General features: G+C 43.6%; 1 protein-coding gene across 5 annotated transcripts in view; it reads right to left on the bottom strand.

Annotated features, from left to right (window-relative positions):
- The window catches only part of GPCPD1 (glycerophosphocholine phosphodiesterase 1), a 42,675-nt gene extending 32,277 nt beyond the window's left edge, over positions 1-10,398 (bottom strand). For 2 of the 5 annotated variants that reach the window (XM_032185573.1, XM_032185577.1), the window contains exons 1-2: positions 10,331-10,398; positions 2,729-2,814 (exon numbers count right to left, since the gene is read on the bottom strand). In XM_032185573.1, coding sequence (XP_032041464.1) covers positions 2,729-2,777 — 49 coding nt within the window. In that variant the 5' untranslated portion in view covers positions 2,778-2,814; positions 10,331-10,398. Of the gene's footprint in view, positions 1-2,728; positions 2,815-8,960; positions 9,050-9,802; positions 9,824-9,878; positions 9,936-10,330 lie in introns of those variants that run through there. The other 3 variants (XM_032185575.1, XM_032185576.1, XM_032185574.1) reach the window with 3 other exon arrangements.
- Positions 10,399-13,568: the final 3,170 nt, after the last annotated feature.

Genomic DNA, 13,568 nt, shown 5'->3' with positions numbered 1-13,568 from the left:
CTGCAAACAGGGCAAAGAGAGCATGACTTGCAACACTACACTGGTTAGCTACACTAATGATTTATAGCCTCATAGGACCTGGAGTTCTATTCATTTTTTATTTTGAAGTTTTCTCCAAAATGCTATAAAAACATTGCTCTTTACCAAAGGCTCCATATCCATATTGTCTGTCAAAGTTCAGTTCCCAAACTCTCAACACAGAAGTCTAACATAGCACAGATGTCAAAGCTTTTATGTTTTTATCCCTTCTTTCCCCCACAAACCACAACCGTTATGCCAGCTGGTATTGGTCTGTAACAGGAATTTTGCCAATCTGTACATAATTTCACATTTAGCTGCTACTGTTAGCTACCATTTTGTTGTTATTAGCTTCCTTCGGAGTTCCTAAAGATGATGGTCAAAGCAATAAGCACAATGGAATACCGCTACATCTTGGTGTTACACATGATCTGACAATTTGTATTCCTCAGTTAGATAACAGAAGTGATTTTACACACTTTTGCCACATAGCTTTGATAAACAAGTTATATTTTTAGCAGTAAGTATTACATCAGGCTGGCTACAGAAACAAAGCTTACACAATCCTGTTCTTTGAGCACATATAACACTAATAACATTTAAATTAATTTGATGCTGAAGGTCAAGATTTCAGTGTGTTAATTTCAACAGATACATGGGTAAAAAGGGAGGTGTACACGGGAGCTACTGAATGAAGAAACCTGCTCTGAAGAGCTGAGAAAGGAGCATTTTTTTTTAATCCTAAACCCACTTTTTGTCATATTCAAACAGGGACCACAGGATGTTTCAATTCTTAACCACTGGAGGATACCTGCATGATTGCTGCACTGTCTTTTAGATGCTTACGACGAAACATTTTTGACTGAAGTATTTCATTAATTGGATTGAATTCACTCATCACTTGTCTCAAGAAATTAACGTTTCTACCTGTTTTAATAAAAGAAGATGGAAATTTTATGCTATGCTTAACCTTGCGTTTGATGAAAGATACGGGGAAATGCTACTTAAAGCCATAAGAATAGTAACTGAAAAGGAACAAAGAACCACTTCTGAAACATGCTCCAAAGCCAGAAGCAACAAACTCCTCAGCCAAGCAGCATGTTTTTTCTTCTCCACTCCACTAGTTAATCCTCACTCATCAGCTCATGGAGCCATTGCTGGACTTCTTCAGAATCCATGAATATTTTGCACGTTAAGGAATCTCCTTGCCACGATAGCTGGAGATGAATGAAATTTTATTGCTTCATATTATTTATGTGATGCTGAATTGTCGTCTTCAAAACCAAGAAGGTTTCTTTTTAAGACCCAAATTATGAATTAGACAGATATTATACCACCACTGGTGGCTCAGAGACCTTGCAATCTCTACAGAGTATTGTGTGTGGATAATGACTTACTGTTGTTGTAGTGTGCATTTTAAGTAACTTCTATGCCTTACATTCTGATATGACTTCTAGTTGCCAGATTACAATAGTTAAAATCAGCAAAATATGGAACATCAAGAGGATGTAACAGAAGTAGGCAGGCTGGTGATGCAAGGGAAGACCTGATGTGAGGTTGATAAATGCAAGGCAATACAACAGGCAGAACAATCTGAGCTATTTACACATCTCAGAAGATTGTGAAATTACTTCACCCATGCAGAAATAATTTTTCCTCATGGTAACATAAAGCAAAGAGTGACAATATGTTAATGCACATATAACAAACACTCATAAAAAATGAAATATTTTATTTCCCCTATTCAAGTCAGGAACGCTCTGGGTTACTCCAGCATTCATTCCCCGTTTCTAAAGAGCATAGTTGAAACAGAAAACAGAGGAAAACTAAAAAACTAGTATAAAATATTTCTGTACACCAAAGGACTAAAACATTTCTGAACTCAGACTGGTGTTCAGCAACATAAATACAATGGAGGTTAAAGGGTTTTAGAAGCTGAACAGTAAATAAAATAGCAAACTTGATGCTTTTCCGAAAGTCAGGAAAACTCACTGAAAACAAAGTAATTGTGAATAGTTATTCTGTGTATTAAACATGGATTTGCTTAGCAGAACTTCCTATGACAGGTTGCTATTGAACCATTAAGCTCATCAATTTATTTCTAATGGGCATTTACAGAAATGAAAATCTGTGATAGCATTAGGCAAAAATACACTATCACTGTCAGAATCCCATGATGCAGGGTAACAGCTATATGAAAAGGAATCATGACCAAGTGACACTGTTCTTATCACCTGAGGAATTACTTATTTCTATCTGATGCATTTCCAAACAATAGTGAATTAGGCCACCTGTTCTTTCTGTCACCAACTCCCAGTAGAGATCGTATCTTACTACAAAGAATTTTCAACAGGGACACAAAGAAAAGAAAAAACAGAACAAACATGTCCATGCATGCCTATTACAGTCCAGAATCTAAATACTCCCTCTCATTGAATAAGAAGCCAGGAGAGAAGACTCATTTTAAAGCAGTCATAATTATTTCAGTTAGCAAGAAAACAGGTAGCACACTGTGTGGATTTCTATGTCAAATTTTTTCCTAATGTGACTTAAGTCACTTTACAGTGACTTATTTTGATAATTGAACTGATGTGTTCCTTTACCACTGAAAAAAAAAAAAAAAACCAACAGGTAAGACAACTTTTGAACATTTTTCTAATCAGTTTTCTTCTAGTTCTACCATACAAGAAGAAAAGCTCAATTTGGTTACCTGGTGCTGATGGTCCTCTTACTTCAAAAGTGACTTGAGATGAGGTCATATTTGCAGAACTTTTGTCTTAGGAAAGCTGAAATCTCCTATAGTGGGGGAAAAAAAACAGAACAACTACATTTCAGGAATGATACATAACTTCTTTTGCTGTCCTAAGGAAGAAGAAACATGAATCTCAACCACTTATATGGAAGCAAGCCGACTAGTGGCATTGCTGTTTGAGTGAGCAGCAAAAATAGCAAGCTCTTTAAAATCAGCAGCAGCCACAGAAAATAGCATCCAGCTGCAGAAAACACTCTTGCAACACTGGAACAAGAAAGAGACAACTGAAAAACATAACATATGCAACTATCCACATTACGCAGCATTCATCAGTTTTGGGACTCTTTTTTTTTTTTTTAATTATTATTATTTTATTAAAAAAACCCCACTGTTATGACTAACTTTGGTCTCAAAATTTTACTGTAAGACCTTTAAAATGGGCTTTGGCAGCCCCTAACTTATGTCTCCCTGTGTTATTCTTCAGCATCCTCCTGAAGACAACACATGAAAAGTTTTGCAGATGAGCACTACTACGTGGAAGGAAAAAGGGGAAGAACCTCTGACAGATGACAGCTCTCTGCTGTCACAGGCAAAGGACTGCCCATCATCACCTTGGGCTCTGTGCTCCTACCAAGGCTTCCAGCCTTTCACCTGGAACAGCAGCAAGCAGAAACACCAGGCAACCTTATCTTGAAGTCGCCAGAGCAGGAAGGGACTGCTAGTAAACTCTGTAGCCAGGGCAGTTGTTAGAGGACTGACCCCGCCTCAGTTTTTTACCCTCCTCCAATGCACAATAATTTCATCAGAAAAAAAAGCCACCAGGATCCCACCCCATTAACAAAAAATATGCTTTTAGATTTTTTATGAAGGTAGTAGTCCTACCGAAGTCTGGGTATTTCTAGGCTAACTGTAATCACCCAAGTACATTCCTCTCGATACAGGTTGCAGAACAGTCAGTCATACTAATTATATGCAGGATTAACTCTGCAATGCTCTCAACTAATCCATCTCTTTATAGCACTGTTGGTTTGTTTTCCTCCCTTTCATCCAAGCGAGCAGAATGTTTACATTAGTATTATTTTTGAACAGGACAAAAGCAGGACAAATTCAGCACTAGCTCTACTGCAAGCCTTGCCTTCAAAGGGCACAGTGTAGAGCAACAGGAGTTAAAAAAAGCCCTGAAAACACAAAAAGCTGAAGAAAGTCAGCTGGTAGAAAAACATAGGGAAAATACTCATAATCCTCACTGATCCCAAATAATCACAAAGTTAGCTGTGGTCTGAAGCTTGAATATCTACAGTTTTCCCTGCAGATCTTCTACACTTCTAATCCTTTTTTCATTATTGCCACCCCTATGTTCTTTTTTTCTCCTCCCTTATTTCTCTCATGCCATGTCAAGGGAGATAACTCTTCAGAGACAAAAGGAGAGAAAAAACAGTAGCAATAGAGGTATTTCTGGTCACATATCCTCATTCCACATGTAAGCTTCAACAGTAACACTGCTGTCAACAAAAACAAAACAAAACACAAAACCAAAAACAAAGTACTGATGCTAGAAATAAATACAGCTAATAAACAGAAATTCCAGAAAGGGCTCACATCTTTTACAAACTTTGTTGTGTTGTTGTCATTAGGCAGTCTGTACGTTAGCAGGGACACACTCTAGTATTTGTTTAGCAGCTATTTATAGACACGGGAAGGTTAAAATGCAGCACACTTCAGTGCCAAAAATAAAAGTACAGTTTCGAAACTGGTTCAATATGACACCAAAACTTCACTTTGAAGCAGAAAATACAAATGACTGGTGTGTATTTGTAATGACACCCAACAGCTCATGGCCCTGGCTGGGTTTGCTGATTGTTTTTGCTTGGACAGCCTTTAACTGGGAAGGCAGAAGAGCCAAAAGAGGCAGAAGTGACTTGGGAAAGGCTACAAAGCAGGTAGGTAGCAGCTGAAGCCTGAACCCAGTTCCCCAAAGCAAGAACAGACTTTCACCATGTAAAAAAAAAAAAAAAATCCATTACCAAAGGCTCATGCAACACGACAAAATTAACCTCGATGAAAAACAGCATGGCTACCCTACTCCAAATTAACTACCTACCCATCCATTCCTAGAGAAAATCTGAAACCCTGTCATTAAATCTATAAGGCCTTTTTCACTTCATGCTGCAAATGTTCTGTGTACCTACTTGTGGGAGGTAGCCTACACTGGTGGGCTTTTCTAAACTGACTGACAAAGAACATTACTTTTCTCTGCAACAGTAGCTAACTGTAAGGAAATTTAGTAAACTCACACTGAGAAGTCTTCAAAATTCTGCTCAGAAAATTTACAACAGGAAAAGGAAAATTCTAGTTCACACCACTAAACTCAGGCATGATTTCTAGCAGTCCGGCAGGTACAGGTATGGTACTGACATTCGTGTTCAGGTCTAAAGCACTACCTCATTTTAAATAAGTATCTTCTCTAGCAGATCAGTCTGTGCAAGTATACAGTAAAGAAGAAATAATGTCTGTCCACTCAGTAACTCTATTTCAGCAGAGATCTTTTTGTTCATAAATCAAATCTTTGTTGTGTATCATCATGCACCTACAAACTGTTCTGTACTTTAACGTGATACAAAAATGCTCTATCTAGTTTCTAAAAAGCACAGAGGTTTAACTGTCCTGGTCCTGACTGCTCCTGAGAAGACAAAGGTTAATTCCCAGAAGGAAACCCTAGACTGAACATTAAAAGCCTCTGACCAGTAGGTGTCAGCCGATGTTCTAAACTATGTTCCCTCAGGCTTACAGAACCTCACTCACCTTTGGTGAGGCAGAATAACAAAATCCTCTACTCCCCACACCTGTACAGACGGACTGCTGGGGAGAACAGAGCTCAGCAGTCATTACTGACTGCCCAGGGGAAGTGCAGTCTCTTAGAACAGCTTTGGGAAAAAGTGTTATACATTTCCTAATCAGCAAAGATAAAACAAATTCAGTTGAGCAGATTTATCAACTTGTGCGACTGTTTTTAAACAGCCTCTGGATTCAAAAGCTTTCCAGCTGAATTCACATCTGTCACACTTATTTGTGACTAAACGTGTGTTTGTGCTGCAAAGAGCTGCCCCTCAGCCTGCGTCCTCCTTCCCCGCTGGGTCAGCTTTTATTGGTACTGCAACTAAAACCTTGTGCAAGCAAGCAGTGACCACTTGAATCTGACATCTCCCCATGGGATACACAAATCTTACCCAGTAAACACTCACACAACACTACCAGCACTTCACTTTGAGGAAAAAAAACAAACATTTATCTCCCTAGAGATCCTTGCTTTCCCAACAGAAACAAGTTCATTTCCCCTCCACACCACAGCCACTCTCGCACACTCTGCCCTTACCTTTCACAGCCTCCGGAGGCTTCCCGAGGAGACGGTGCCTGTGCAGCAGCAGCGCCCTGACTGAGCCCGGAGGCAGTGCTGCGCTGCCTTCTCAAGCTGGACTCAGAACCCTGCCCATCAGCCAGCCTCGCCACAGGCTGGCAGCAAGGCTTCAGGGCAGGGGCAAGTCAGCAGCTGAGAGGGCAGGGTCACACGCAGCCTTGGCTCCCTTGCTGCAAGGCAGAGCTCTCCTCGGGAGGGGAAGCACTGTACTGCTGTTTCAAAAAGCCACTTACTTGCCTTCAGACACCCATAAGAAAAGCAACCAAGACTTTAAGCACAGTAACCTGCATGTGGAAGAAAGGAGAAACAGTTCTAGTATGTCCTGTAAGCCTTTCCTTCGCTAATTTTCTCCTCCTCATTGACACCTGAAGAAGAGTGACAGGAGGCAATGTACTCCCTAAATAATAGTCTCTCCTCTCCTCATTCTAGGAAGGCACCTCCAGAAGATGCAGACAAACAGCCTTGTGTCCCTAAAGGCACTCAGAAGAAAAGACAACATTTAACACTCTCCTTCTGGCATAACACAGTCAGCTATTAACGTATGAAAATACCGTACCTTTCCTCTACAAATGAGGCAGCGAAGATTACAGAGGTCATCCTGGATGGGGAAGACCAAGATAATTTTTTTTGCTGTAGTCAAAATATACCAGAACATGGACTTGATTAATTCCAAGCCTGGAGTTAACTTGAACCTTCTGGCTCACAGGTCAGCATTTCAGGCTTATATAATAAACACCAAGTCATCTGGGACAATCCTGGAATATAATACCATAGCCTACAAACACTGAGCATGTCTTAGACTCACAGAATTACAGAATATCACAGACTTCCAAGCCCAGAGGCCTCTAAATTTTATTTTTTGTATAAACAGGCAACTTTTAGAAGTAGGTAGACAACATTTTAGGCAACTGTATTAAGACAGAACTCGATGGAACACTGACTTTATCAGCTGTGAGACGTCCATAAGGACTGCAGGGTGGTTGGCTGGATGTGTATATATATATAGCAGGAAATATATATATAGAATATGTATAGCAGGAAACTACAAATTGACATCTAATGGAGGTGGAAGAAAGGAGAAACAAACAGACCAACCCTCAGGAAATTCTTCATTAGCTTTCTGAAGAGGGAGAACAAAAGGAAGATTTCTGTATCAAAAATAGTAAGATTTAAAAAAAATATATATTAAAGGAAAAGCAAAATACTGCTCTTCCAGTACATCCAGCTTTGTAAACTCTGTTCTCTCTACATCACATCCATTGGACTGTGAACTAAACCAGCTTCATTTAAGCTCCTAGAAGCTGGCTGACCCAGGCTGTGAGAGATTTGGGCCCTTTGCAGTGACTTTATCCATTAAGGATAATCTGTATTTGGCAAACCAACACTGAGAAAGCCAGAGAGAAGCAGGCTTATGCTGAAAGACACTCTGGGACACCTCTTCCTCACTTGCCTCCCCAAACCCTAAGCAGTGAACTACTGGCAGAAATGTCTGACGTGAAGTCATCATCCTGAAACTCTGCCAAATAACGTCACATTTAAGGATGACCCAGGCTGAGTCACCTTCCCTAGAGGTCTTCAAGAAACGTGCAGATGTAGAACCCAGTAGCACGGTTTAGTAGTGGACTTCAGCACTAGGTTAAAGGCTGGACTAGATGATCTTAGAGGTCTTCTCCAACCTGAATTATTCTATGATAACTGGCTAAGACAGAACATAATTCTTTTATTCCCCATGAGGATAAAAACAGAGCTTACTGAAGTAGCTTTTTAATGTGTTATTTTAAAAAATATATATCCAGCTATCTAAATTTATATATAGGTATTTAATGGGATTTTTCAAAGGTGTTTAGACAGAAAACTTAATTAAAATTAGCAAGCTAAGTACCTGAGTACCAGATAATCACATAATGTACTTTAATACCTTCAATCAACTGATCCTTAATGTAAGAATATTTTTAACCACTGTATTACTAAATTTGCTTGGATATCTGTAGGAAAATACCAGCCAATCTGTGCGCACAAGCAGGCTCCTTCATACCGTTAGCACACATTTCATCACCAGTCCAGTGCAGACTACCGCAGTACTGCAAAAAGTAAACACATGCTCAATTATTTCAAAATATCGTTCCTCTCTTGCATACACAGATCAAAAGAGCAAGATCTGGAAGGCTGCGGGATCTTTGCTTGTATGTTTCTTGCTTTAAGCAGACATTCTCCACCTTAAAAGTACATACTGGCGAGACTTATCAGCCCCAAGCAGAGGTCCAGCTCCAGCCTGAAGCAGGGGAAAGGTGCCGCAATCCCAGCCAAGCTGTTCGACAGCTAGGAGTGTACGCGGGTAGGAGCGGGGCTGACACAGGGCACTGCAGCCCCGAACCTCTCTCCAGTGGGAAGCCTGCGTTTGAACGCTACCAGGCACTGCAGGGAAAAGAGCTGCACTGACATGCTGCCTCCCTCCAAGCTGTGCTGTGCACGGAAAGAGAAAATCCAGCACCTGTCAGAGCTGGTGCTATGCTCAGCACCACAGAAATAGGAGCCTAGCCAAAGAAAACTACTGTTTTAAGAGACATTTTAGTCTAATACTGTGAGTAAAAATGACAATCAAACAAACTGCACTACTTCAGTCTGTACTTTTAATATTTAAATGATATCTATTCAAATCTGATTAAACCAGCAGCATAAAAAACAGATTTTGCTGCTTGTTGTTGCTCCTTAGAAGGAGTCACAACATTGTAAGACACATCTTAAGTACCAAATTATCGTAACTTAATTACATACCTGGATAGCAACACCTGGGTTTTAGAGCAACGTCAGAGGACACTCCAAATTGTCAGGACAGTGTCTGGCAACCGGAGGAGAATTTTTAGAAACAGTATTACAGCATCACCTCCCTCATTCCCAGCTGAACCACCAGGCGGATCTTCCACCCCCCCCTCCCTCCCCTCACCCTGACTGCGCTGGAAAGGACAGCCACAAAGTCAGCAGCTCGCTCCTGCTGCATTGCAGCACGAGCACCGGACAGAAAACCAAACTGGCACACGAGATTCGGACACGCTGCTCTGGTCCAAAGGCAAGAATGTCACCAACGTGGCTCTGCTGGTGTTGAGAAAGAGGCAAAGCCTGAGTGCTGCTTCCAAAACCAGACAGCGTCACTTCTGTTTACAGCAATACTGAAATATCTTCAAGACGCTAATTTCAGCCTCTACTTAGGCAGCTGCTTACAAGGCCAAGCCAGCCCTGGGAATTGAACGCAAAGATCCTTCACTGGCATGCTGGGTGACCAAAACCATCTGCTTTGTTCTAAGCCACAAAAACTTGAAGGTTTGCAGCATTTCTCCGATTCCTGTGCAGGCAGCACGGACAAGCGCCTGCGTTGCCTCAGCTGTGCTACGGCAGCTTTTCACACAAAGTTGTTGAAAATGACAGGAAATGGGTTGGGGTGCCTTGGCGAGAACACCAAAACAGCCTCCGCTGGATTTATTTCTTCAGCGAAACATTCATCACAAACACGCAACTGACAAGAGCTCAACCACGCGGTTGCATATTAATAAATAAACACTAAATATTAAAAATAATAAAATAAAATAGAAAAACACTATTTTACTGCTCCCTATAGTTACCCAGAGGCTAGAGCAGACGCTGTGCGTTACGAACCGGCTCTGAGGGCGCTGCCCCTCTCCCCCCGCCCCAAATCACCTCAGCGCCAACCGCCGTCAACGGCCGCTCTCGCGCCAAGCCCGGGAAGGGGGGGGGTGGGGGGGGGGGGCGCCGACCGGTTCCAGCCGCCCCCGGCCGAAGCGGGCCGGGGAGGGAGGGGCGGGGCCTCGGGGAGGGGCCGTCACGTGGGGCCGCCTCGCCCCGCCCCTCTCCGGAGGCAGCCAATGATAGCCCGCGCGTGGAGGGCGGCGGGGTTTCCTCGAAAGCTCTGCGGAGGGGGCGTGGCCTCGGCGTTGGGGGCGTGGTTTGCGCGAGGGGGCGTGGCCTGGGTGAGGAAGGGGGCGTGGCCTGGCCTGAGGGCAGGGGCGGTTGCGGTGGGCAGGGGGCGCGCAGGGCGCGGCGCCTCCGCCCCCGGCCGGGCACCGCCACCGCCCGCCCCAACCGCTCCCGGTCCCCGGCCCGCTCCCGGTCCCGTCCCGTAGCGGACTGACCTGCCCCGGGCTCCGCTCCCGGCTCTCCGGCCCCTTTGTGCGGCGCCGCCCGCGCTCCCTGCCCCTCCTCCCGCCGCCCGGAGGCGCCGCCGCCGCCGCCCGGGGCCGCCTGACAGAGCGGGTGGGGGAGGGGGGGGGGCGGGGGGGGCGCGGCGCGGCGGGCACCGGCTCCCAGCTGCCCCCGGCCGAAGCGGGCCGGGGAATGAGGGGCGGCCCCTTGTGACGTCACCGCGGCGGCGCGTCACTCGCCGGGGGCTTCGGCCCCGCCCTCTCTGCTCGCGGCGGCCAATAGGAGGCTGCGCTTCGATGAAGCGCGGAGGGGGCGTGGCCACACAGGAGGGCGTGGTCAGCACGAAGGGGGCGTGGCCTGCATGAAGGCCGTGGTCGGCTAGGGTGGCCAGGTCTACCCGATGGTGGCCAAGTCTACCTGTGGGTGGCCAGGTCTACCTAGAGCGTGGCCACGCGGTCCGTTGCCCTGGGGGGACCGAGGGCGGGAAGCGGCTCTGTCGCTGAGGCGAGGCGAGGCCGGGCTGGCTTCCATCTTGCTGCTCGCCCCTCTTGGTCCCCTTTAGGCAGGGTTGGGGCTCTGGTAGCCAGCCTGTCGGCATGAAAGCTGTGCAAGGGATGGGGAGCCCCATTTCCCTGTAGCTGCTATGGGGATTTGATCGCTTAGGCAAGCCACGATGGCAGTTTTTGGAGCACAAGCACCACACAGCAATCATTTGCTGAGGAGAGCCTTGGTCTTTGTGGATGCTTCTCTAAGCATGGCTGCAGCCTCCGTCACCACAGAAACACGAGGCAGCAGTGCTCATGTCCCCCTGCCCACCCATGGTGCCCCCACAGTCCTGCAAGCGCTGCTTTTTCCTCCACCCACAACCAATTTCCACCATTGTACAAGCAAAGGGGCTGTCATGCCACAGCTAAAAACATACCCCTGCAGCAACAGTGGCAAAGCGAAATGGAGTGGGAGGGCCCATGCTGGAATTTTGGGACTGCAGGCAGAGCTCAAGCGTGTTTCTTGTGCCTGGTTCAGGGCAGCTGAGATGCCTGCATGAGGAAAATGAACCCATGGGGCTTTGCTGCCCTAAAAGGCAGAGTTGTGTTCTGCACTATCACCTCACGGCCTAGCTGAGACCTCCTTATTTTCCGACAAAAGGAGTATTCTATTGGAATTTACTCAATAAAGCAATGAGAAAAGAATTTCTTCTGCTTTTTTGAGGGAGCTTGCAATCAGTTTCGTAGCAGAGCTACGGAACTGTGACAGTATGGCCAGCCCTGTCACTCTTGCAATAATAAACTTGCATAAATAGTTTGTGAGGGAACTTGCTTCTGCTTTATACAACTTGTGTCAGTTGACAAAGAAGCTGCAGTTTGAGTATACCGTGAAACCACTTATCCTCTGTCTTGTGGTAGGAGCTAGTGCCGTAATAGGTATGCTGCTCATGCTGTCCGTCTAGCAGCTCTTTAAATAAATAGATGGCTCTTTTCCACTCATTCATTCCCTGCAAATCCAGACATGTTTCTGACCAATTTGTGGCATACACCTAGATGTTGTAGGGAAAATGAATATTAATATCAGATGTTACCAGTAAAGTGTGTAATATTTCCAAGTTGTGGAGGTCTTCATGTGACTATTGCAAAATTGGAGTACCTTGCTTAAATGAGAAAAGGCAGGGGGAGGTTAGCAGTAAATGGAAATGATGGCTGAAAGCAGTTTGTGCCAAAGCCAAAGGGAGAGGAGGAATTCATCTGGGTGAGGAGGATAGAGGGTTGGTGAAGTGTTTGTAGGAAAGCGAGGTTCTTGCTAAATGTGAATATGAACTAGTGTAGTTACAAACCCTTTGTAATTAAGTAAAATTAGGAACCATCACTTCTATGGCTGTAATCAACACTGGCCCAAAGAAAGAGGGAAGGAAGAAACTATAGAGAAAATACTATTTAGAAAAATAATTACCTTCTTGGTGTATTTTTTTTTTTTTTTTTTTTAAGATTTATTAGTTCAAGTAATTTGTTTCAAAGCAGGGGGGAGAAAATTGAATATTTTCAAGCATGCTTGGGTGAGTTACATTTTTCAAAAGTAGGCCTTTGATATGGTGCCAGCATCATGCTAAAAAATTGTACCATTAAAAGTTTGTTATAACTAGAGGTGCAACATTTGGTCCATTTCAGCTCTAGTATGTACTCAAAAAAAACCCACACCTGTACCCAGTCAAAACTATTATTGCATTTCCCACAATAGTTTAATATGGCCAAAAATTGCAATTTAAGCCTCAAATGTATTCAAGAAAAATGTATTCATTTTATTAAAGATTCTACATCTCCCTCTTTATTCGATAAGTTATGAGAAACTAATACAATCCGCTCAGTTTAAATGCTTAGAGAATTAGTTTTTTCTCTCCTTGTAAACTTACATGGTTGGTTTCAGTTAGAAGCTGACATTCTTTCAACCAAACCATTTTTTATTTCTTCGGTTATCTTCAATAATTTATACTTATTCATTTGGAAAGAATGCTAATAGGAATTTCTTTGGTGCATTAAGAGGATCGGCTGATTCCAAACAGCAGGATTTGTCAGGCAACTTACAAGGACTACTTTTCTTTCTAATGGTGACTTGAGTTTGTCAAAATCCAAGATGATGTTCTCTGTTCTGTAATCGATAAGGCTTTTCAAAGGGAAGACATTTTTTTTGCTTTATGATTCAGCTCTCTGAACAATTAATGTTACCATGATTGCATCAGTAGGTTTGAGGTCATCTACTCTCTTTGCCTCAGCTTGTGTGATCCCTATCTTGCCTTGTTCTGAAGCCTTTCACTGATGTATAATTTTCAGTAACTTTATTCCTATAAATAATACCACTGCACTACTTCTTAGCCTTACCAAACCAAACCAACTAATTAAGAATAACAAGCTTGTGCTCAGTGTAAATTAGAGCAAGTAGGGAGAGGGTGGAATGGGCAATATTGCTATGTCTAGGCTTAACCTGAAAAAAAATAAAATTAAATTAATTAAGTTTGCCTGCGTACATTTTATTTTTTTTTTGTCCCTCCTTGAGGAGCTGCTGCAATATGGTTGGGTCAGATAAGGTCATACATGCCTGCCATGTCACAGCAGGCAAGTCTCAGCTGTTCCCTATGATAATATAAAACCGAACTGTAATTAGAACACATAGATGAGCTTATAGAACTTTTCTTAAGCATATGTCCAAAAAAAAAAAAAAAAACACAAAAGATTGGTAGCC

This window comes from Aythya fuligula, chromosome 3 (genome assembly GCF_009819795.1).
Source record: "Aythya fuligula isolate bAytFul2 chromosome 3, bAytFul2.pri, whole genome shotgun sequence".
NCBI lineage: Eukaryota > Metazoa > Chordata > Aves > Anseriformes > Anatidae > Aythya > Aythya fuligula.
Note: the sequence above shows the minus strand (reverse complement) of the source record. Positions and strands in the feature narration are given on the sequence as shown.